General features: G+C 36.9%; 1 protein-coding gene across 4 annotated transcripts; it reads right to left on the bottom strand.

Annotated features, from left to right (window-relative positions):
* Window positions 1-2,907: 2,907 nt before the first annotated feature.
* Window positions 2,908-26,591, bottom strand: PCF11 (PCF11 cleavage and polyadenylation factor subunit). Of its 4 annotated transcripts, none has more exons than XM_047692606.1 (16): window positions 26,074-26,591; window positions 22,249-22,374; window positions 20,202-20,390; window positions 19,679-19,873; window positions 17,667-18,784; window positions 17,086-17,266; window positions 16,493-16,976; window positions 14,388-15,952; window positions 13,610-13,709; window positions 9,928-10,047; window positions 9,123-9,228; window positions 6,975-7,158; window positions 6,032-6,187; window positions 5,686-5,778; window positions 4,857-4,892; window positions 2,908-4,018 (listed from the first exon to the last, which is right to left on the bottom strand). In XM_047692606.1, the coding sequence occupies exons 1-16, from the start codon at window positions 26,263-26,265 to the stop codon at window positions 3,803-3,805; spliced, it is 5,061 nt and encodes a 1,686-aa protein (XP_047548562.1). In that variant the 5' UTR covers window positions 26,266-26,591; the 3' UTR covers window positions 2,908-3,802. The 4 variants fall into 4 exon arrangements, with proteins under 4 accessions (XP_047548562.1, XP_047548564.1, XP_047548563.1 ...); XM_047692608.1 differs by having other exon boundaries at window positions 9,123-9,225; window positions 16,886-16,976; window positions 26,074-26,417; XM_047692607.1 differs by having other exon boundaries at window positions 16,886-16,976; window positions 26,074-26,417.
* Between the last annotated feature and the right edge of the window lie 148 nt (window positions 26,592-26,739).

Here is a 26,739-nt window from a genome sequence, read left to right on the forward strand (position 1 = left end):
CTATATTTTTTAATTTTACAAAAATTCTAAGTAAAAATACAGAAGCACAGGAAAAAATGTATAAAGCAAAAGAAAGTACTTCTAAGGAGTACGTGGGTCAGGAAAGATTAAGAAGCTAAGAAAAACACTGGTTTTGGCAGTGTTTGGCACTGGTTTGGCAGTTACCAATTATTGGTAACACTCAGAGGAGTCAAGATATAAAAACCCCGGATGCACAGGATGTCAAGGTAAGTGAGGAACTGACTGAAGGAAATGTCTACGTGAACCATTCCAGAACACACTGAAGTGGGAATCTTGGCATTCTAGAGAAATGGAGCTCTTTGTAAGTAGGAAACTTAAGGTTCCACCTCTCAGTTTTTCCAGAGGGCTCTGCCTAAATCCCCCATAAATCAGCTCTTTGCATTTAGTTCCAGAGGAGGGAGCGGGTCCAACCCCACGCCAAAAATACAATTAAATGTGTTTTGGTAACCAACTTCCTTAGGCCTAAATAGCTAAATACTCTCTTCTCTTGCTTCCCAGGCATTCTTGCTCTCCTTTTGATGGACACCTCTCCAAACTTTCACCCCGCAGGTGCTTTTTTGTTCTTGTTTAACTTGCTCTTTCCCACCTGCACAACTCTGTATAGGATTAGGAGAAAACCCTACTTTTAGAGTGCAGGCCCCCCCCTTTTTTTTTTTACAATAGCTTGACTCCATTTCTACCTCCAGATTATCTCTTCTTTGCTAAAAACTTTTCACTTGCCAGCACAGTGAGATGCCATGTATTTTTCTGAATATTTTTGTGTAAACTTTTTGTAGTATTTAGTAGTTGCTAAACAGGTTGTAAACAAAGTTTGGGAAAACAAAACGAATTGTCTATTTTGGGTTTAGTTTTTACTTGAAAATCTGAATTTTTATTATATAGGTCTTTTTTTTTTCTTAAGCTTATTCTTAGCTAAGTAACAGATAACTTAGGTTTAACTTTACTGTTCTGGAAAATATTTCTAAGTTTTAAGTAAGCAGATTGTTAAAATCAGAACATAGAGGGTACAAACAATGAAATTTTCAGGTTTTCGGAAATGTTTTAGTTCTCACAAAATCTTACATGAGGCTTGCTTGGGTTTTCCTTGCTACACTTTCCAGTGTAGATTACTTACTAGTTTTAATTCCCATTGATATGTGTTGACTATTACTTTTCCATCTTTTGGGACTACAAAGTCATTGTTTCTAGATCAGTTATCAGATCTAGCTATTCATTTAAGTTACCCAAGGGATTTTTAAAGTTCAGATATAATTGACATTATTTGCATGTTGGAGCTTTCTAAATGGTAGAGGGATCTCAGAGTCTGCTAAATGAGACCCTTCAGAGACCATCTGTTAATAATTGCTGATGGTAATGCAGTGAAATTTGGGGGCCACACATCTAAATCACTGCCCAGTATCCAACCTCCTACCTCAAAGAAAAACTAGGAATAGGATTTTCAGTTCCAACTATTAAGTACCTGTGATCATCTCAGAGGAAGTATTACCCCTCTGCCACTTCAAAGCTAATTAATTCCTTTTGTGCTATTGATAAATCTCTGGTCTCTCCATTGAACTTTTAACATGTATGTTAAACATCTTTTTGTCTCATTCTAACTACAGTTATATCTCCAGTTAAATTTCATGAAGAGTAGCTCATAAAATTTTGTCACCGCTCACCCACAAAACCCATTGCAACTAGTGTTAACACCCATACTCACCTGTTCTTCAGTCAATTTTTAGGGGTTTTTTATCATCCCGTATTTCCTTGGCTTTGTTTATTGCCTTTTTTTTTTTTTTTTTAAACCATTATGGGTTTTGTTTTGTGTTTTTTTTTTTTTTTTTTTTTCCTCAATAGTACTTCTTTCTCACCCTCCCATTTAAGAGTTTAATGTTTGCTCCTCAAGGACCTTTCCTTGACCCTCTTCCTTTATATGGATACTCTTGATACGCTGGTAGGTGTGAATGTCACCTTTCTTTGGTCAAATACTTTTAAGCATTTGATACAAGTTACGATCCCCCCAAAAGAAGACAACAGAAAATTTTGCCTACGTTTTTGGATTCAGACCCCAGCACTTCTTCCATGACACTGTTGATTTACATTCAGAAGTTCAGCTATCACAATGTGTTCTCACTTCTCAAATCCAGTGGACACCTACCGGTTTTTCTTACTGGACCTCTCTATAATAATTGTATTGACAATCAACAATCTCAAATTTCTGTTCACTTGATTCTTTAAAAAGATGCAGATAGGATTTGTTTAAATTTCTGGTGGCCCCCATGCTCACCAGTATAATACAAATTTCTAAGCATAACCAAGAAGACTTCATAATCTTCTATTCAAAGTTGTTGATTTTAACCATATAAAAAAATTTGAAAACACATGTTTTCAAGCCTTTGTTTACTGTCCGTTCTCCATAGATACCCTTCCCACCAATGTGGACTCCACTCCTAGTTCTCCTCCTAAACCCAAATACCACCACCTCTATGAAGTCTTCCTTAACCCACTTCCAGGTAGTTTGATGTACCTACTCAAGAATTCTTTTTAATTGCAGAAATACTACAGAATAAAAGGAAGCAAAGCCAGGTCTACATTCCTATTCTACAACTTTCTCAGTGATTCGATCTGTACATAGTAGATACCATCTACTATTGTATGATTATAAACACCAAAGAAGATATATATAAAAAATTTGCCAGTGCCTACCACACAGTAAATGCTCAACAAACTGGCTTTCGTTGTTTTATATGCCCATCTCCTCCAATAGATGGCAGAAAAGATTAATCTTCCATCTCAGAGTTCCTGGCTTATAGCAGGTGCCATGTTCACGTTAAAGAATGGTGATAAAGACATAAGAAAAGCCACATTTCTAAAGCCATTCAAGAAATAAAGAGAGACAAACTGGAAGTTTCTTCATCATTCTATTTATTACATGTATGAATATTAACATCTCATGGTATCCATCTAATTCAGTCAAAACCAACAAAGGAAAAAAGGTTAACCATGTTTCAAATGAACATTCTTACAGATTCCCCTGTAACTTAAAATAGAAATATGTTCATCTGCATTAAATCGTTCGATATACTTGAAAATGTCATTTAAAAAAAAAATCACCTTTAGTACTTAAATATATTTGTTAATCGTTTGATGGCATCAGTGTCCAAGTTCAATAAAAGTTGCTTCATTAGATACTTTTCAAAAATGGACATCTGGATGGTTCTCTACAGCTAGAGAACTATATATGCAAAGTCCTATTTCGTTTTTAAAATTTTTTCAGATCTGGCTTTTCTATTTGAGAAAAGTCCTGCAGTGCTCTCTCAGACCCCTCTTTTGAAGGATAAAACTAACCAGAAATTTGCTTCTTTAATCATGGGAAGCTACTAGGAAAAAAAAATCTTACGTTGAGGTTGCTGTTTAATTCCATTTCACCCAATAAAAAGTACAGAAACACTGTCTTTATTTGATGGTGTGCATAAATATTACACTCCATGGATAGCAAAAATATTTTTTATTTATAATTTACAGTTTCACAAGTGAAAATCGTACATTTTTACACATACAATTTCATTTTGTTAAATTTGCACACATCTACAGAACTTTCACACAAGAAGCACCTGAAACTGTGCAGGCAGTAGGAAATGCAAATACTAAAATGTATTTATTAACCAAATGATAGCTGAAGGCCCTGCCTCAGCTAGACAATTTATATAGATATATGTCTATATATACATAAAAAATTCTTCACCTTCTATATCCAACAGCAGCTTTTTTTAAAAAGAAAAACATACCTTTCTCATTTTATTTAAACTGACTCGACTGTATCATTTTCTGTTTTAATTTCAGTGGGTGCTGCTATGCTTTCCTCTGTACAAGCTGGTGGGGTATCAATTCGTTCTTCCTTAACTTTGGGACTTTCACAGGGTTCCTGCAATTCGTTTTTGACAATGTTCAACATAATGTTCAAAGGGTTTTCAACTGGTGTCTTGCTGGGAGATGGTGTACAATCAAATGAAGATGTCTACAAAATGAAAAGCTCTGTAAGTTCTGATTAAAGTTCAAAATACCACATTAAATGACTAGTTTTTTAAGACCCTTGTATGGGCAAAGAAACATACATATATCAAATCCAATTGAAATACCCACTTCCCCATAAGACACGCCATGAAAGCAGCCAAATAAAAGGTATACATACTGAGCATTTAATACATGCTCAGCAATGATCTATGCCAAGAAAAGCAGTAACCAATTTAAGGCCAAAAGAAGTTGATCAGACATACCGCTATAGTTAACCCCACAAACATGGTAACTCCTACATATATTCTGGAATTTTTATGACTATCCTAATTTCGAATACTCTGACCTCACAAACCATCAAAATGTCCTAGAAAGTCTACTCTTTCAATGACCTAAATAAATCTTCCAAACTGTCTCCTGAACTGTTTGATTTAAAGAAATGGGGTTACTCTCAAACATTAAAGTGTGAACTTCTAAGGTCAACAGACATTTCAGATTTCACTTGTGATCATTTAAAAATTATTCCTATGTTATAATGGCTAAAAAAAAAGGGGGGGCAGTTAAGTGCTACCCATTAACTCTAGAAACCTGTTCCCATCATGATCCTTCTCTTCAGTTTCTCTAACATTTCACTAGGCCTACTGTTCTAGAATGCAAGGAATACGGAAATTTAAATTTAAATCAGATCCTATCAGTCTAGCATGAATGTTCGGTGAACAACCTAAATGATACATCAAAACAGCTCAATACATCAATAAGGTTAAAATAATAATATTGCTCTGATGCAAAAAATAACAAAATTTACTCATGTAAATGAAAAACCGTAACCAAAAAGAACTTACATTTTGATAATCTTCATAACATGATGGATGATAAATCTGAAGCAAGAAGAGAAAAAAGTAGATATTCACATGTATATTCATTTCTAAGGGACTATTCTGATATGATTAATTTACACCAGAAAATAGCTATCTTTGAAAAGGTAACAAAAACAACTGTTACAAATGTGGATTAAAAAAAATTCCATCCCTCTCTCTCTCTCCCTTCTCTCTCTCTCTGCCTACTTGTGATCTCTGTCAAATGAATAAATAAAATCTTAAAAAAAAAAATGGGGCACCTGGGTGTCTGTGGGTTAAACCTCTGCCTTTGGCTCAAGTCATGATCTCGGGTCCTGGGATCGAGCCCCACATCAGGCTCTCTGCTCAGCAGGGAGCCTGCTTTCCTCTCTCTCTTTCTCTGCCTGCCTCTCTGCCTACTTGTGATCTCTGTCAAATGAATAAATAAAATCTTTAAAAAAAAAAAATTCCATCCCAATTTCTCCTTTAACTTGCTTTATACACTTAAACAGATAACATGATATACTCTGAAGACAGTAACAGTTCTTTATAATGAAATACAAATTCAAAATTAAAGTAGTGTGGTTAGGCAGAAAGAAGACTGACTAGATATAGTAGACCCAGAGTCTGGGTTTATTATTACCTAGTTAAGCAACCTCTTATATAAAATAAGTAGAGAACCAGTTGATGGCAAGATACCTTCCAACTCAAATACTGTAACTAAAGACAACTTTCTTATTAAAAACAAACAAACAAACAAAAAACACTTTTCATTCAAAGTGGCAAGTTACCCCCTAAAAAATAATCTTAACCCTTGCAAAAAACTGAAAATTACCTTTCCATCTACTCTAATAGCATTCTTTAAATGCCATTCCTCCTCTTCTTCATCCCAGTATTGTTCAAATTGTTCTTGACAGATTTCACAACTCTAAAACAGAATCATAAAATGAAATTTACAGAACACATTCAATCACATGAGGCAAAAATATATAAACACTTTATTAAGTAGAAGAAGGAACTAAAGAGTTATCTGTAGAGTTCAATATATAGTAGAGATACAAAGTAAGTTTTAAGGATCCTGCATTCTTCCATGCAAAAAGAGTTAACATTTCACTGTTGCTGATCACTGATAAGGAAGCTGGGCATTACCAGAGGTAGAAAATTTAACACTCTTCTCTTACCTCAACTGCTCCAGCTGGTCCAGCAGGTACACTTTGGAACTCCTTTTCTTTAGCAGCCTCCTGAGTTTTGAGCACTACTTCTTCATGCACCTTTTCAAAAAACTGGCTCTTTGCACGTTCTTCTAAATCCGCTATTTCCTCAAATTCTATCCAGTCCTTAAAAGGAGTTGATTTAAAATGAGTATTTTCATTTGTTTCTAAACTTTTACTGCTCATCTTCAATATAATGCATTGAAAAATGATACATTTGTCTACAAAACACTTCAATTTTTTAATTATACCTTCTCTGTGAACCCCCATAACTAACAGCCAACATAAAGCAACTATTGAACAATTAAGATTCTAATGTTCATTTTCCATTACCTCTAGAATTACAAGTACTGATTTTAACAAGATAAATTTACCATGCAATTTTTACCAAAAAAAAAAGTCACAGAAAAATTAGAATTTTAGAATTGTAAGAAACATGTCCTCAACATTATCTCAACAAAAATCAAACATATATTCTTTAAAATTATTTAAAAATACTTTTTATATTCTAGGGGTCAAATTCTATTCAGAAAACTCATGAGGTAACTCCTAGCAATTATTAAAATTATTTTTATTAACATATAATGTATTATTTGCCCCAGCGGTACAGGTCTGTGAATTATCAGGCTCATACATTTCACAGCCTCATCATAGCACATACCCTCCCCAATGTCCATAACCCAACCACCCTACCCTTACCCCTCCACCCCTCAGCAACCCTCAGTTTGTTTTATGAGATTAAGAGTCTCTTATGGTTTGTCTCCCTTCCAATCCCATCTTGTTTTATTTTTCCCTTCCCTACCCCCACAAACCCCCGCCCTGCCTCTTAAATTCCAGCAATTTTTAAACCAATACACTTAACGGTATGATTTAAAGGTTAAAACATGGATTGAAGGATATGTTGATTACTTACGGTTAAACTGTAGTACCAACGCCTATGAGTGACTTTTCTGCTGACATCTTTTTCCGTTCTATTTTGCCGATAATGCCAGTCCAAGTGATCTGCGTATACGTCTGTCTGTGATGTTGTAAACCTCATTCCACAGGAGTAACACTGAATACCAGTGTACAGTCGATTTATAACACTATCATAACGTCTATTTTTAAAAATACACAAATCATCTTTAGTTTTGATAACATGGCTAAATGGCCTTTCAAAAAAAAGGCACTTAAAAATATTTCAGTTTTCCATATTTTAATAATGGTGAAGCCATTATTACGTAACAGAATGATGTTTCAGCCAAAAGCCTGCTGAAACAATACCCAACAATCAGTATTATTCTCTAACAATGTGTCAATAACCCTCTTTAAAATAACTTTTGTGAATTTTAGAACATGGGCCATGGTCTATCCTCTTATAGATAGGCCTGGTACAGTTTTTTTTTCCCTTTCCAACTAAAAATGGAATGATCATCTGCAAACTGCTCTACCCCTCATCTAAAGAAAGGTGAAAGTGGTACAGAAGAAATAGTAATAGTATAGATTACTAAAATGAAAAATTAGACTAATGGGTAACTGAGGTTAGCATCAATTCTTAAAATTCTGGGCTCCCTATCTGGAAAGAAATAGGCACATAAACCAACTAACTGAACAAATATGGCAGTTATTAACTGTTAATACTAAATAATGATTTAATAAAAAATGGTTTTATAACTATATGGGAAGAGTTGGTAGGACAGTAAAAGAGCTAGCTCAATCTTCATTTTCAAGAAGTGAAGAGATTGCCTAAATGTGATAAATTAAGAAATGTGACAAATCAGAAACACAGGAAATCTTTTAAGAAATAGAGAAATAAATGAAAGGAACCATAAGTAAGAATTAAAAATGGTTAAAAAATGATTCTGGGTGAGTATTAGTACTAGAAGAAAAGGATGCCATCTTTTACGATAAGCCTTTATTATAAGCCTTTCATTATGAAACTTTAATTACGTGAATTACTTTGAAAAAAATTTATTATAAAAGGTATAACCATTAGGTGCCTATATTTTTATAAGTACCCATAAGGATATAATGAGTAAGGATATAATGAATCCATAAAGCACCTTTAAGGTTTTTTATATGAGCGACAAAATATTAGGATGTACATAGATATATATAGGATATATATAAGCAATAGAATATTAGGAAATATTAGGAAAATATTAGGAAATATAGGATAATATAAGCAATAGAATATTAGGAAAAATATGTACCAAATGTTAAATGAGTGGTGATATGTGAGAAATGTAGGTTAATTTAATTGTCTTGATTTTATTTATTTGAATTTTCTAATTTCCTTTATTTATTTATTTTTTTTTTCAAGTAGGCTCCATGCCAAAGTGGGGCTTGAACTCATGTCCCAGAGATGAAGAGTTGCATACTCTATGGACTCAGAATTTTCTAATGTTCTACGATGAACATGCATTACTTATGAAAATAGATTTTTAAAAAATTTCTTAAATACCAGACTATAAAAATCTCATTTTCATATCTTCAAAGGCATAAGAATATCAAATACAGAAAAAAATGATTAAGAGAAATGAAGATACAAAACAAAGACGAGATTATCAACAGGTAATATTTTAACTCCCCATATTCACTATACCAAACACAGATAGTAAAAAATAGTAATTCAGAGACGGCCTTTTGGCCTAAATTACTTGTGCAGCAGACATATATTAAAATAATTTAAAAACTTAAAAATCTTCCTGAAGTTTATGTTACATTTATTTCACGAATTTAAAAATAAGGAAAACATGCTTCCTAAATTTTATAAACAGTAAAAGGGGTAAAATGAACAGCACTAATAATAAGATCCAATGTTTAAAGTCAATGTCCTTTTTATCTTGGAAAATTAGAAAGAAAATTAGGGGGCACCTGGGTGGCTCAGTGGGTTAAAGCCTCTGCCTTCGGCCCAGGTCATGATCCCAGGGTTCTGGGATTGAGCCCCACATCGGGCTCTCTGCTCAGCAGGGAGTCTGCTTCCTCCTCTCTCTGCCTGCCTCTCTGCCTACTTGTGATCTCTGTCTGTCAAATAAATAAATAAAATCTTTCGGGGGGGGAAGAAAATTAGATTACATACTGTTTCAATTCTTCAATTGTAAAATTGGTAAGATCTGGAACATTTTGATCTTCATTTTGATCTTCCTCCTCTTCAGGGGGAGGCTGAGCAGCAACTTCATTTACTTCTTCAATCGAAAAAAAGAAAACAAATTTCTCAATACCATTCTCTAAGCATTCTTCTTGTTTTTTTTTTTTTTAAATAATTCAGTATCTTTGTTCATTACAAAATGACCACCTGAAAAGTCGAGTTACCATCTAGCACACATTTTACTATCCCCTATCCCCTTCCCTTCTGGTATCCACCAATCTGTTCTTTATGTCTATAAATTTACCATTGTTGTTTTGCTTGTTCACTTGTTTTGTTCAGATTCCACACATCTCTAAGCATTCTTATCATAGGGCAACACTACTGTGTTATAAACCTAGAGAATCCCATCTTATCTATTCATTGTATTTACTGGCCAAGGAAACGAATATAATTCTTTATTTTGATAAATGAAATTAGGCCTGATTACTCAGAAGTCAATTTTCATGAAATTTTATTTCATCAATATTCAAATTATTTTAAAAAGCTAAATGAATAAACAGTGAAGAATCTGCATGATATTTGCGGAATGTTAATTGCAACAATCCACTTCATAAAGGTATTAGTGCCATCCTAGAAAATTTTTGAAGAATCTCATTAGAAGTCAGTTATATTTGATTTTCAGAAAAAAAAGTCAATTATTGTAAAAACTTTTATCATAACTTATATCATTATATTATACATACATCTTTGTAACTCACTAAAATTCTGTATAGATGAAGTATAGAACCATACTTACGTGTTGTAGCTGAATCAGGCTGAGACAATTTGAGAATTCCTGTTTTTAGCAGTTTTGAAAATAATTCATTTACATCCACCTGACTGAGATGATTATCAGGATATGCCTTAGGAAGACCTCCTTTAAAAAAATAACACTCTTAATTGAAAGAACTTAAAGATGCATATTATACTAAGCATTTTTTAAAGTTTTCTTCAAGATGCCTTATCATCAAATTTGACAAAATCTTGTTAAGAATGAGTGTAATTATCTCAGAAGATCATCAAATGAAATTTTTTTTTTTTTTTGGGCAGATAGAGATCACAGGTAGGCAGCGAGGCAGGCAGAGAGAGAGGAGGAAGCGGGCTCCCTGCCGAGCAGAGAGCCTGATGTGGGGCTCGATCCCAGGACCCTGGGATCATGACCTGAGCTGAAGGCAGAGGCTTTAACCCACTGAGCCACCCAGGCGCCCCTCAAATGAACTTTTCATTTAGGTTAGCAAGTCATCATCTCTTAAAAATATATTCTAGGATAAATACTAAAAGCTAACACTGAAAACACTGGTACTTTAAGTGTTTTAATAGAAATACTTTATATGTATTATTTTTTTTAAAAGTTATTACCTACATTTGCCTAATTAAATCCAAATCCATGCCAAAGAAAAGCAGAATACACAGAACAGAAAGCCTCATTCTCCCTTCTACTTAAAGCAGCACCACCTTTAGCTCCAACTTCCACCTTTCTAATTTTCTATTTCTCATCTTCTAACTATATTGGGAAAGACAGTTTTGTATAGATGAATAGACTGGTATCTCACAGCACAGGATTTCCAGGAGAAGGGAAAAAAATAAAATACCCAAAGCCTAAGTGAAAGGATTCCTGCCCCCATCTTCCTCCCATGACTACCCAAGGTAACTAATGCAAGATGAGCCATGTGACCCACAGGGTACCTGCCCCTCTGACCTTTGCTTAAGCACTGCACTTGCAAAGAAGCTCAGGCTACTGCTGATCAAGCCCCATGTCGGGCTCCATGCTCAGTGGTGGGCAGCCTGCTTGTCCCTATGCCCCTCTATGTCCCTACGTCCCTACATGCTCACTCCCTCAAAGAAATAAATAAAATCTTTAAAATAAAAAAGTTAATAAATCCTGCTATAATAATGTCTGGCATATAGCAAATGATCAATATGTTTAAATGAATTAATGAACACGGGGTGCCTGATGGCTTGGTCAGCTGGGCTTCCAACTCTTGATTTCAGATTGGGTTATGATCTCAGGGTTGGGGCTCAGCGGGTAGTCTTCTTTAGATTATTTTCCTCTGCCCTTCCCCCTACTCTCTCTCAAATGAATAAATCTTAAAAAAAAAATGAATATATGAGCATATAAGTATATTTACTACTAAGGAAGGGGTGTTTTTACTTTCATTTTAAAGAAATCTTAAGAAAAGCTGAATACAGAACAATGAATACTTTTCTTATCTTTTTTTTCTTTTAATAAATTTTTTTAAAGATTTTATTTGACAGACATCACAAGTAGGCAGAGAGGCAGACGGGGGTGCGGGGAAGCAGACTCCCCGCTGAGCAGAGAGCCCAATGTGGGGGCTTGATCTCAGGACCCTGAGATCATGACCTGAGCCAAAGGCAGAGGCCTAAGGCAGAGGCCGAAGGCAGAGGCTTAACCCACTGACCACCCAGGTACCCCTCCCATCTCTTTAAAAACAACTTGAAGTAGGAAGGCATATCTAACATCTCACTCAATACCTCCAACCTAAAAGAAAAATATGTGATTTCTTCTGTGACATGGCTATGCCCTGTATGTATACACATGCACACCAAGGTTATAAACACGAAAAGAAAATTTGCAGTTTTATTCTCCTACGAAAAGGAAAAAAAAAAAAATCGCAGTTTTTTGCACACTATCTCATACCACCAACCCCAACACAACAAATCCTCTACTCAAAAAGAAAAACTGAGGGGTGCCTGCTGGGTGGCTCAGTTGAGTTAAAGCCTCTGCCTTTGGCTCAGGTCATTATCCCAGGGTCCTGGGATGAAGCCCTGCTTCAGGCTCTCTGTTCAACAGGGAGCCTTGCTTCCTCCTCTCTCTCTGCCTGCCTCTCTGCCTACTTGTGATCTGTCAAATAAATAGACGGAATCTTTAAAAAAAAAAAAAAAAAAAAAGTGAGTTCTAAAGGAAAATATATTAATATAGTAGAAGTTATAAAGTACTTTTCCATATACTACCTTATTTGATTCTCTTAAAAAAAAAAAATCACAGGCAAATACTGACTTTGTTGTCTTCTGTCTACAGAGGAAGCAAATGAATCACAGAGAGGATATCTGCTTATACCCTGCCCACCTATAAAGTAGTATAGCTTCTAACATCCTGGTCTTCTGATTTTAGAACCCAATTCCTTAATTCCCTTTTCATTATAGTGACAACAACATAAAAAAAATTAATTAATCCTAATTGTCAATCCAGAAATTTTCTTGAAAAAGCTTTCAAATTAACTGAATGAACTCTTGTGATGCCACAGTTTAAGAACTAAAGCATATGGGGTGCCTGGATGGCTCAGTGGGTTAAGCCTCTGCCTTCTACTCAGGTCATGATCTCAGGGTCCTGGGATGGAGTCCCACATCGGGCACTCTGCTCAGCAGGGAGCCTGCTTCTCCCTCTCTCTCTGCCTACTTGTGATCTCTGTCAAATAAATAAATAAAAATCTTTAAAAAAAAAAAAAAGAGAGAGAGAGAGAGAGAACTAAAGCATAAACTAAAGCTTGGCTAGGACTTCCCTAGTTACTTTAAAAGTTCTGGAAAACTCCCTAATTCCTTAAACTAAACAGTGCCACACTAGAGCATGTTTCCGAAAATGTCTGTTTTAATGATTCAGAAATAAAGCAAGTACCACTATAATTTGGTTGGGTAGTTCTCAGTACACTAAAACTTTGTAGTTGTTTTATAAATCACCATAATTTATATACTTCCTGTTATACTAAAACTAAAATTCACTTTTAAAAGCTCTCATATCCAATACTGTTATTATATCCACAGCAATACTGTTAGGCCTCACCCCACAGTAACAAAAGAGCTTATTAGGGGACCTGACTAGGGAGCCACACTTTTTTCCTACTTTTTGTTTTGTTTTTAATTCAGCCCTAGGCCCAATATGGAGCTTGAACTTACAACCTCAAGATCAACAGTCACATGCTCTACGGACTGAGCCAGACAGGTGCCCCATTTCTACTTTTTTAACACAGCATGTACAATTACTATTTGAGAGCCCATAAAGACATGAAAGAATCCACTTTATAAGGCAATGTTCCCAGTATTCACTTAGTGTTTACTGGATTATCACATACACATAAGCACAGAACAAAAACTCAATTATCAAATAAGTGAGATTTCTGAGGTTTATCATTTATGTCATTTTACCTCAACACAAATGTCACCCTCCTACCCCATCCCCTAAACTTCCCTTCTCTTTCTTTTACGGTCTACAAAATCCTGGCTAACCACCTCTAGCTTTAAACAGGATCAGTGTGAATAAACATCAACAATGTAAACTCAGAAAGAGAACAAAAAACTTCCAGCCAGATTAAATTTCTTTAAACTGCATATGCCCTCTCAAAATCATCTTTTCCTAAAATCGATAAAGTAGCTACTCAACTAAATATATGTTTGAAAAATCACAAAGTTCAGAAAGTACATACCTGAAGGATTCTGAACAAATGCTCCAGGATTTTGTGGATGAACTGGCAAAAACTGTTGTCCTTGCCCAAATGCTACCGGCTGAGCAACACCAGTAAGAACCTTTAAGAAAAACCTTGGTTTTAAGAACATCCTTTCTATATTTTATACTAAAACTTTTAACAATTTAAACATATATACTGAAAATATAATAAGACCTGTTTTCTACAATAAAAGTTTACAAGTATAACTTGACTGGGTCACTTCATTTCTAGACTTTCTACAAAAAAGGAAAATACTTTCCCTTACCTGTTTCACAGCATTATAAGGAATGGAGAATGTGAAGCTTCCTAGAAAAGTTTAAGATACTATGCAAATATAAGGTAGCCAGCAACCTGTGTGACCTTACACAAACCACTTTACTAGTGCTTTCCCTTGTGTTTTCCCTTATTTTACAAACAGAAATGATATTCAGAGATGTGACCTGTACACAATCATAACAGCTAGTTAACAACAAAGCTGAGGCCAGAACTCCTAAACTGACTCCTTCCCACAGATATCAAACCCTGCTTGAATTATCAATTTATAAATTCTTTTTGGATCACCCTGCTTGGTTGCCATACTTTGCATCGCAAAGTAGACTGTAAAAGACAACTACTATACAGACATACAAATATTGTATTTGTTGTCCAGAGTGAAGTAAGACTTCTATATGTTGCTATGTAAACAAATATCCAAAAATATTAAAAACAGTTCATATCTGCATATAACATCATTTTAGAATAACTGCAGCCGACTTACCTGTTGAGATGCCTGAATATTTCCCACTGTTATTGGAGCAGGTAAATTTCCAAAGTTTCCAAATTGGGAACTCTGTATATTCTTTTCATCAAAATAGTGTCCAGAAGCTCTGTTAAGGGGATTGGCGAAGCTCTGGTTTCCAGGGCCATGTGGTCCATTAAAATTTGGTCCTTGAGGTGAATCAAACATTTGTTCATGTCTTTGGAACTGTAGTCCTTGGGATGGGGCATTAAAAGCATTGCCAGGTGGATCATTATATGGACCAGTCTGACTGAAAGATACTGATTCAAGCCTCTGTGAAGGATGATTGTCAAATCGTGAGCTTTGAAGACCAAGAGGAATATCGAACCTTGATGCTTGCTGGTGTTGTGGACCATCAAATCTTTGAGGTACACCATCAAATCTTGGTTGAACCTGCTGTCCAGGTGGTCCATCAAATCTCTGCGGGCCTGGCTGACCAGTTCTTTCAAATCTAGGACCTGGCTGCCCATGTAATCCATCATATCTTGGCAAGAGTGATGGCTGACCTGGCTGCCCATCAAACCTTAAAGCATGACAACCTTCAAATCTTGGACCACCTTGACCCAGAGGCCCTTCAATTCTCAGGCCACCTCCTGGCACAGAAGGACCCTCAAACCTCATTCCACCTCCCTGTTGGACTAACGGTCCTTCAAACCTGATCCCAACCCCTGGTTGACCATGTGGACCCTCAAACCTAAGGTTGCCACCAAGCTGATTATGTTGTCCTTCAAACCTCAAACCGGCTACTGACTGACCATGGGGGCCCTCAAACCTCATTCCAACTCCCTGCTGTAGCAAAGGGCCTTCAAATCTGATCCCACCTGCTGGCTGACCATGAGGTCCATCAAACCTCATTGCAGCCCCTGATGGACCATGACCACCTTCAAATCTAAGTCCACCGACAGGCTGACCTCGGGGATTATCAAATCTAAGTCCACCCACAGGCTGACCATGCGGTCCCTCAAACCTTAGACTACCCACAGGTTGACCCCGATGTCCCTCAAACCTGAGACCACCCACGGGCTGGCCCCCTGGTCCTTCAAATCGCAAACCACCTGCAGATCCCTCAAACCTCAGACCAGGAGAACCTTCAAACCTAAAACCACCTCCTCCTGCTTGACCAATCGGCCCATCAAACCGCAGAGGTGTCCCTACTGGTCCTGGAGGACCTTCAAATCTCAAAGGACACCCACCTCCTAGCTGACCTTGTGGTCCTTCAAATCTCAAAGGGCCGCCTCCCCCCATTTGTCCTGGTGACCCATCAAACCGAAGAGAACCTGGTGTAGGAGGTCCATCAATTCTAGGGCTTAATTTATTAGGTCCGTCAAAAATCATCTTGGTTGGGCCATCTCTTGTTACTGATGGCCTACTAGGTCCATCAAATAATGGTCTATCTTCAGCTAAAGCTGTAAGTCGCTGATTTGTATCAAGGCCGGCAAATCTTGATGCTGGGCTATCTACAAATGGTTTATCTGAATCTTCATATCTAGGTCGCTTAAGTGGAAAACGATCATTGAATGGTGATCTCTGCTCTTCTCGTACACCTTTTAAAAAGGAGAAAAAAAAAGTTATTTTTCCTAGAATCTGAATTTTTAATCAAAGTATCTTCAATCTTCTACTTTCATGTAAATGTTTAGCCAGAACTATCCAAAACTATCTCACTTTATTATGGGGGAAGGAAAAGACAGCATAATCAAGCAGCAGGTAAAAGAATGCCCACTGGAGTCAGACACACCTGGGTAAAAAAAAAAAAAATCCCCATTCTGTCAACTAATTATTTGACTTTGAGAGCAAGTTATTTAACCTCTCTGGTCTTGATCCCTATCTGTAAAATGGGATAATACATATTTAATTGGGTTGTGAAGATTAAATCAGATTACATATATAAGGAACCTAAGAAAATACCTAACACACAGGGTGGCCTAGTAAATATTAGCTCCCTTCCCTTCCCTTTGAGGGGAAAAAAACAAAACAAAACAAAAGGTAGTCTGAACAGTCACAAAAATCCATCCCCACTTAGCTTGTTCATTTTCCCTTCACTGCTGTGTGATTCAATAGGCATAATCTGATTTAACTTTTTCTACCTTTAGCAGAGACTTGCTCGTCATGTCTTCTCCGGCCCTCATGGGGTGAAAGATTCTCAGCATAAGTACGACTCCCAGATATAGGAGAAAGACGTCTTGCTCTTTCACTAAATTGTTCTTTTCTGTCAAACTGTGCTCCACTATTCCTACTTGCATGTTTACTTTTGGATGGCTCACATTCTATTCCAGACAACAAGGCATCAGTCAAAGGGTAGTCAAAAATATCAGGATCTAAGAGATCAAGTCTTGGAAATGAATGCTGAACCTGTGTCCTTTTCAGTTTTGCTTTATGTTCATAGTAGGTTAATTCAGCATCAGATAAGAGAGGTTTCTTTTTTAATCCACCTTTATTTTCTTCTGTAGGACTATCCCGTACACTGCATCTATGTTTACCTTCTTGATACTGAAATAGCTGTCGAATTTGATGCACAACAACAAGGAACTCATCCTGTGTAATTTCACCAGATGCTAAACGTTCACTCGTCTGTGTAGGGGTGATAAAAGGAAATCAAATATTTTAAATATAAAAAGTACTTACAAAAAAAAAACTTAGACAAAAGAGAATGAGGACTACATGTGATCATAGTAACTACCTTTTGAAGTAATTCTCTTTTGCTTGCAAGAGTTAACTCTTTAGGAATCTGAAGATTGGCATCTACACTTAATCGATGCTGCTGCTTTGGGGCCCGAGGTGACAAAATTCCTTTAGTGCTTGACCAGCTCTCCCTATGCCTTAGATGAGGAGATTTACTATGTTCATCACCCTGTTGTAAGCTGGAACCATAAAAGCAGTATGTTACACTTCATAAAAAATTTTTAAATTTCTCAAAACCACATTCCAAAGGATCTGGTTAAAATAAATATATTTAACTATAAAAGTTAAACGATTAAGAGCACAAAATCTGAAGTCAGGAAAATCACACATGAATTCTAATTTTTGCATGTCCTAGATGTGCAGCTTTAGGTAAACTAGTTAAACCTTTTTAAACTTCAGCTTCCTTATCTGTAAAACAGGAATAATAATGGTATTACCCAGAGAGTTTCTATTTATTAAGAAATAAACAGAAAAAATAAGTACTAACTATAGCATCCAATAAATATCACCCGATTTTTAAATTAACACATTTCAAAATGTACAATTTATTTTCCTTGATTAAAAATGTTAAAATCCTACCTTTTATTTTCTTCCCAACCAGATTTCCATCTTTTGGTAGACTTGGAACTTTGCCAATTTTCTATATTCTCCTTTGGTTCAGTACTCGACTTTGTAGAATGTTGATTTGCAGCTTCTTGTGGTCGTTCCTCTTCAGTCTTTTTTATTCTCCTTGGATCTCGAATATCTTGTTTATTACTTCTCTTGGCATTTCGCTCTTCCCTGGAAGGTAGCGTAAACTCTTCCATATGTGACTGCTTAACTCCTGATTGCCGAATCTTACCAGCTTTGGGTGTCGAAGTTGGAGACATACTCCTCTGCCTTCGTTTGGGTGACCGCCTATCTCTTCTCTTCGGAGAATGTATAATTGGTGACCGAGACTTGGGTGATCTCGATCTTGATCGCTTTCTAGTACTTGATCTCCCTGGTTTTGTCCCTTGTTTTTCTGATTCTTCTGTTGTTGTATCCTGCTTTTGTACGATGCCATTGATGATTTTATTTCTACTTCCAACCAGTCTGTGTTCAGATGATTTCATGTGCTCATCTTTATCCTTTTTTTCTGTAGTTTTTCTCTTCTCTTTTACATCATCATCTTTGCTATCAGTCTTATCCTGAAGATGTTTTTTTAACCTCGGATCTCTCTTGCTCATATCAGACACCCTTGCACTTTCAGAATCTTGATTTTTCAAGTCTTTTGTGTGGGATAATTTGTTTTTCAAAGGTGATGGTGATTTAGATTTAGATTTAGATTTAGAATCTAGTTGGTCAAGTTCTTTCTTGGTTATTTTTTCACCTGATTTACTTTTCTCTTGCTTGGATGAATTTAGTTTTTCAGAGGGAACAGTTTTGCTTGTCTTAATATCAGACTGGCTCAATGTGTTCATTAGGAATTCTTTCCTGTGACTCTGATCCTTTCCATGCGAAGAATGTTGACTCATCCTATTAAGACGGGGATCCCGATTAGTTCCTTTCAAATCCTGAATTTGTAAGGATGGACCTGGACGGCTTTTCTCAGGTTGCACAGGAACCTGATGGGGAGGTTTAACTGCCATAGTGGTAATTTGTGGAACATGTAATTTGGATGGTGCTGATCCAGGACCTAAGTTGGATGTCTCCTGCTGAACACTAAGAGATACTGCCTAAAATACAAAATAAATGTTCATGTTAATACATAAAACATGAAGATTATTTGTCAGGAAATCAAAACCTAAAGAATGTAATGTTTATTCAATAAATCCATTCAATAATACATTTATGCTATATACTTCTTGTGTTCAAGTAGCAATTAAAATGAAAGGAAGAGAAAGTCCACGTACTTTTGGAGCTTCTTATTTCTTACTAGTCCTTTACTTTGGGGTTTTTATAATATTTTCCTAATTATTCAGGATTCTGAGCCAGACTTCTACTAAGAAACTACTAAATAAATCACTGTATCCCAAGTGCACAAGTGTCAAAGAGTCATTCCAGATAAATTTTAGGTCGTAAAATTTAGTTCCTCTTAATGTCAATGATAATGAACTTGCAAAATTTTGCCCTCCTCTACTTCCTCTCAAATTCAAGTGTTAAGTTAAAGTGACTTAGTAAAAGGTCATTCACGCATGGAAATATGTCATCTTCCTGCCCTCCTTACTCTTGTGACAACTTTTCTTTTTGTAGGCTTCTAAGAACCAGATTTCTACTCATGAAACCTAAGCTCAAAAAACATTAAAGACTATGTAAAAACATTCACAACAACCCACCTACCATCTTGGGATAGGTATTAAATTCACATATGTTAATAAAACTAAGGTGCTATCTTAAAAGATGGCAACTAATAGAAAAAATATTTGGAAGAAAATAGCATAGTTTACATTCAAGTGACTTTTACAATAAGGAATTACAAATTTGGTCTAACATACCGTAATCCACAAAATTAAAGTAGGAAAAAGAACACACTACTAATAAAAATAACATGTCAAACACAAAATACTAATTACTTCTCTTTACCAGAAGACAGGTTTAAAATATTTAAAATGCCAGTATCTTCTACTTACCAGTTGTGCCTTAGCTTGCTCTAGCTCAAGCTCCAGCTTTTTCTGCTGAAGTTCTAACAACTGTTTTTGTTTTGCCAGTAACTGCTGCCTTATTAGTTGTTCTTGGGTAAGATTCTTTTGTATATCAGGAACAATTGGAGGAGTGGAGATGCTAGGGGAACTGACCACTGTGCCAGGTGTTGAAGGCTCTTCAGGCTATAAGAAAAAACAGTGGGTTAAAAAATATATATTTCACAGCTAAAAAACAGCTAAGGGGAAACAAAAAATTATCAGCTTATCTCTTAAATACTATCCATAATCATAAATGGCCAATCATGTTTAAAAGCATACAGAAAATTTTTCAAAAATTTAAAAACCAAAGTAAGCATATTATGTGATACCTAAACAAGGAGAATGTGTTTTTAAATGCACTGTGAACCTGAGTGGAAAAACATTTTAACTATACTGACTCAGCACAGGGCAGTCTTGAGATTTCTTTCTAGTGAGCAATTTTTGATAAATCAAAATTCATATGAGAACTTACCGATTTATTTAAAAATTTAGGATTCACATGGATGCTAGATGTATTCACATTGGGGGGCAGAGGTTTAATGGGCCAAGCAGGATCTAATGAATTGACTCTGACATCCAGGGCATAAAGTTTCTTCAAAGGGAATATTTCATCCCATGTGGAACGTAATTTAAATAAACTTTTTCTAGTATTTTCATCCACCTAGAACAACAGAACAATTCTATGGCTTGTTAAGTTACTATAGAATGTTTTAAATATTAAGTATTAAAGCTACATAAATCTCTGTTCTACTCGATATAGCAAACATTCTACTCATTCACAAATATATATAACAATAATAACTTATTAAAGGTGTATTTGGTTTGTAAACAAAGAAATTTCTCCCTCAAAAAAAATTAGGAAAATTAGTCGCTATCCCCTAGCCCGTATGAAAGCAAACTAAGCAATAATTTATGGTTTTAATAGTACAAAATGTTTCCAAATTTTAGGGACTGATACAGCATTCCTTATGTTACTCTTACACTGAAAAAAGTGTACAACAACTAGAAAACAGGCTTAAACTTTAAAACAAAACTAACTCACTAACCAATTTCCTGCAGTACAATTTGGTTGGCACCTATGAAGAAGTTATTTGTGGTATCGAAGTCACCTTAAAAATTGAAATTCACAAAAATCCTACCCATTGATGAGTTTGTTTTATCTGCTCATGCTTGTGATGGGAATAATAACAATGATATTCAAAAACTAGCTATCATAGAAACCTAGTACTTGGGAAAACTGAGTTAGAATTTTAACTTTAGGTTAAAGCCTTGACCGTATTCAAGTCTTTAGAGAATTATATTTACTATAAAGTCATTTTCATCAAATGCAGTGTCAAGGCCCTATCAAATACAATAAACTGTATTCTACCAAAAACCCAACTAAATTTGAACATAATGAAAATGAAACCAAGAGGCTGATTTAGTTTTGGGTTCTCCTTAGACTACAGCTTCAGATAAGCAGTACTTAGCCAAGGTCTATAATACACTATTAATTAACAAGCTTCTTAATAAAATTTGAAATACAGCTTTCCAAATTTCTTCTGTATATACTAACAGTATTTTTTCCTAGGAACTTAGAAAAAAAAAATTACTCCAAGTAGCGGCTACACATTTTCTGTTCTTACAAACAAGTAAAATCTCCATTAATAGTTCTTTCAAGATAATCCCAGTTCCCCAAGTCTGACAACTAAGAGTTCTCCAAACACAACAGGTGCGGCTAATAAAAGAACTATCAATTTTTTGTTAGGAAACATATTTAAAACTAAATTGCTTATAAATGTCCTTTTGCTCAGTGTTAAAGCCTTCCAGGAAGAGAACTGATTACTCCAGCAAATCCCTTGTCTTCCTCAACAAAATAATCTATTAACAAAACTATCAGATACAATGTTACGGAAGGAATCTGCCATCTCTAGGTATAGAAACTAACAAGCCTTTCTTCTAAACACTAAGTGGCTGTTAAAAGTATTTCCAAAATAACCTAAAGCAATTAACTAGCCCACCATTCACACATACCTAGAACATTCACATAAAACATACTTGAACAAAGTAAGAGAAAACATTTCTAGGAAGAAAAAAAAAAAAAATCACAAAAAGTTTCAGGCACCAATCAAAGGTTGAGACACACTGGAAAATTATGCTTTTCTTTTTCTGATAGTAATAGTCAACATCCTAACACCAGAAACCTAAACAATGACATTTGAAGTACTCTTGACAGCTTCAGATCTTTTTGCCCACGTCCTAGTGATGGAACAGATCTTCAATCAAATGAACAAACACAATTAAAAACAAAACAAAACAAATTCTAAAAGCAAACCCATCTATTCTTGAATGGACAATGTAAAACTCCTAGAATCTGCTTTAAAAATCTACATAAAACACAACTTTAGAATGGTACTTGGTAAAGATCCTAAAGAATAAAACATTTCACCACCCAAGAAAACCCAACGCAAAGACAAGTATTTATTTCATCAGGAACACATTTTTTTAAAAAATTCAAATGTTTCTAAATGCATATATACCTTTTCAAACACACAAATAAATGTTGCAACTAGATTTTTAGTAAAGGCAGTGAGATACTCTCTTCCAACGTTTTTCACGATAGAATCCATAAGGTACATAACAGGAAGCTTCTCTGAGGAAGGAGCCTGAAGTGATAAAAAGAAACTGAGAAGTTTAGTATAATGAATTGCCACCATACCATAGAATTACTTTTAAAAGTGAGGTTTCAAACCTACAATACAGAATTCCATTTTCATTGACCCTAAATACTTTTGAGTTACATTTATGAAACTTAAATGTTCAACCAAGTTCTCATCTCTTACAATGATCTTTAGTTGAGCATATAAAATAAGCTCAGAACTACAAGAAAAACTATAACTTTTAATACATTTAACACTCAATGGAATGTCAGGTTCATATGGTAAAAACAAAAACAAAAGCAAAACCTGTGTTTTAAGTGACCACGGGGTAATAGGGGTTTTTCTGTAACCCAAGTGTAAGTTTTTGTGACATTAACTTATTATAGTGTGCATAGACTCAATGAAGTTTCCAGACTTCTGGCAGAAACCCTAATTTCCATAGGCATATTTTATATGTTAAAGTCTATCATACTTTTGTTACCTGTAAAATCATTAGGATTACTTCTCTATAATCCAATGAACAAAGAAATTAAGTACACTTCACATATGAAGTTAATGGCAAAAAACACTCTTGCACATGAACATGCAGGAAGGTGCAAGTTGTTACTGATACAAGAAAAACTGGATGGAGCAGCTGCTGAGTCATGTAAATCAGGTCGAACTTGACTCTGGAAACCAGGTTTTGTCCTGAAGATTTTCTTCACAGCATGGACTCTCCGTCGAAATATTTTTCCTCTGACATGCACAAACCAGAGTTTCTAAATTTGTGCAAAGCCAGTGTGGTGATGCTGATATACAGGTAGCCCTTTCCAAAGCAAAGAAATGTTGCCCCAGTTCAACTGCAATGCCTACCCAGCACTGGCTTTTAGAATGTACAGCAAGTTTCCAGAAAGCATCAGCAGGTTCACAGACTTGAGGAGCATTGACACACCATATAAACTAAGTGTTAACTCCAACTCCATAGGAGCACCCATGATTTAAAAACAAAAACAAAAAAATCATCCCCATTTATCCATCCCATGTGTATTGGAATCTTAACCCTGAACAAAAACTTACCCATAGCTACCTGTAGCTAGGGTAGGCTCACAGTTCTGCAGTACACAATGCCATTATTTCACAAAACCAATTGCCCATACAAGTGTGTGGAAGTGCTCTTGCTTCTGATAACACCTTTACAAAGTTGGCCAAGGAAACCCTCGAATAGCTCTGTATGAAAAATTTCTTACGGTCCTAATTAAAGGGTTCACCAGGCCACTGCATGTGGGTAAACTAGTAAATACCAACATGTCAAATGCTTTATTGCTGTGTCTTTTTCTTACCATGTTATGTTTTACACCATTTTAGTCATTGTTGTACTTATGAAGACAGGCTCTCTTTAAAACCAAAATCTGTTCAGTAGGCTAATTTTTTATTGTACAAGTGAATCCTGTATGTAATATTTTTTCACTACTACTGCCTCGTGGGAAGAGTTAAATTAGGTGTGAATCCTTAAGTTTAGTAACGCTGAGACGCTAAGAGAATAAGGACACAAACATTCGCCTCCAGAAAACACAAAACCAAGCCAGTTTGCTACCAAATGACAGAAAATCCCTCCCCTCACCCTCAACCCCAACCCTGATTATTTCCCCGGTGACTTTTACATCTTTTCCTCAACCTGGCTTTCCAAAAATAACCAGGAAACGTGTGCCCCCCCCCCCAAAAAAATCAGCTTTTATCAGCAAATAGTCCATCTATTTTCACCACTCTGTGTAGCCATACACAAATACAAATTTTAATGTGGTCACTATAGTCAGCATTTAGTTTTCACTTCTCGAAGGTCTTCAGGATCCATTAAAAACCAGCAAGGAAACTGTTGAGTGACAACCTAAACTGCTAAATATTAGGCTCTGTGGATATTAGTAATCCCGAAAACACTAGGTAATTAGATTTTTTAAATCAATGTTATTTTTTAAAAAAGTGCAGTTTCTTTTTAAAAAGGCATTCAATGTCAAGTTAAGCCTTCAACAAGGCAGAAACTTAAGTTTTCACGTCCAACATGTTTGTGGTATCAATAAAAAGGATGTTGAGTATGAGGAATGCTTCCTTTTTAAAGTCTCATACTTTAAAAAAAAAAGAACAATAGCTGTTTCAGACATTCACAGGAAAAGGTGAATGAAAACTTGTATTTTAGCTGTCAGACTGAGCATGACAAACTTGTTGGGCCCTTAAAAACAAAACAAATAACCTCTACTTTTTGTCCTCTTTAAATTAAGGAATGAAAGGACCACCTGAAACCGTGTATCTTGTGAACAGATTTACCCAAAAGAGTGGATGGAACCTAAAGAATGAACCCAAGTCACTTAAAGACTTTTGTTTAAAACACACAACCACGTAGATAAAAATAAGTTCTTGGAAACAGATTCTACACCTTACAAAGGTAAATAAAAAAGACAAGTACATATTTTATATGTTTTATTCACAAATTTTATAATACCAGTCACACATTTCAAAACCATTTATTAGAGTCAGACCACTCAGTTGTACACTAGACAGAAACCGCCTCTAAACAATATATTGGTGGTTGTTGTTAAAGTGGCCTTTTAAAAGGGGTTCACTCTGCTAAAAGGAGGCTCATCCTGTTAATTTCAATCACTAACAACTAGAAAAAACTAAACCGTAAGTACAAGCTTGAAAAATTACTTAGAACGTAATACTGGGAAGCTATTAAAACTCATTATGGTAACTAAGTTTAACAGTAACTTAAATGACATATCTCTCCCACATGAATCCACAGAAGAGGAGGACTACAGGGAAATAAAGGGTGGCAGAGGACCACTTCTGTCAAGGGGTGAAGAAAAGCACGTCTTCACTATCAGGGAAGGGAGGAAAAGAGAAAAGGAAGAGGAGGAGGGACTGAACTTTTCAAAAAAAACTACAAGTTACGTGTTACCCACTGGGCCAGTTCTCCACCTACAGGTTGGATAAGATCTCCTCCCCCCACCCAAACCCCACCCTCACCCCCAATTTCCCGTATTTTGGGGCAAATTACACCCTCCGATAGGAGAATACAATTTACATCTAGCCGCCCCCACCCCAAAACGGGGCTGACGGGTGTGAGCAGCTGCCTGGCTGGCAGGGAATGGATTCTCCTCTCTTCCCTTTCGCATCATGTGCTTTTCAGGCGCCATGTTGGGCTCCTAACAGGCGGCTGCTCCACTCGGGGCCAATTCCCTATTCCCACCCACCAACAGCTCGCTCCCAGGTCCCCCTTCACCTCCTTCCAACCCACAGAGCACAATTACCCAAAAGGGTACGGGGGGGGGGGGCGGGAGGGGGGAGGACTGGGAATAGGAGACCCACCACTCCCCACCCTCCCGGGGGTTAAAATGCTTTTAACTCTTACTTCCCCACACCACAAACTGCCTTTTAAGTCTCCCCCTCCCCAAAGGACTCTATTCAAAGCGTGAGTGTCGGGATATACAATGCGGTGGCCTAAATAGGGAGTTGGTAAGCGGAAGTGGGACTCCACCCTTTATCCTCCCCACTCCCTCCCCCACGAGAGAGGCCCACGCTCGAAGCCTGGGCCAAAGACCGAGCCTGAGTTGGAGGTGGAGGGTTGGAGAGGAGAACACTGTCCCCCTTTGGATGGAAGCGAGACCTGGGATGAGGCTGACACTAAAATCAGGGAGTATTAGAAGAATAGGAGGCTGCGGGGTGTATAAAAACCTTGGCGGTTTGGGCCTCGATGAGAGAGACGATCTCCTTGGCGAAGGGCAGGTTCTCCTCGGCTAGAATGGTCAGCATATTGATGTGCGGTTTGCTATTGAAGGTCAGGTCTTCGAGTGATGATTGATAATCCCGACAGGCGTCCTCCCGGGCCCCCGCAGTACCGGCCTCGGCCGGCGTCTGCTCTGACATTGCGCCGCGGCCCCCCTCCGAGGTCCGCCGCAGCTGAAGCTGAAGCCGCTCTCGACACCCCGCCTCCCTTCCGACTCCTCTTCCTCTCCCCGGGTCTCTCGCGGCTCCGGCTTCACCACATGCTGACCGCGGAGGGGGGTTGGGGGACGACACAGGGGGAACCTCGGGTATGAAACGCCGCCGTCTCAAGGGTGATCTCCGTCCACTTCCAGCCGCCACAGACGCTTCTTTCTCCACAGACACAAAATGGCGGCGGTAGTGGCGGCTCCAGCTCCGAAAATGTCTGTGTTCCCAACCGCTGCGTCGTGCGAAATGAGCAAGGGGAGGGGAAATGTGCGGTAAAAGGGCGGGGCCGTTGGAAAGGCCAGGCGTGATTGGCTCGGCCAGTAACGTCACAAGCCCCGCCTTCGGCCCTTCCGCAGGACGCCCTGGCACCGCCTTCTTCTACGGGCCCTACCCGGGCTTTCGCAACAC

Source organism: Lutra lutra, chromosome 10 (assembly GCF_902655055.1).
Source record: "Lutra lutra chromosome 10, mLutLut1.2, whole genome shotgun sequence".
Classification (NCBI taxonomy): Eukaryota; Metazoa; Chordata; class Mammalia; order Carnivora; family Mustelidae; genus Lutra; species Lutra lutra.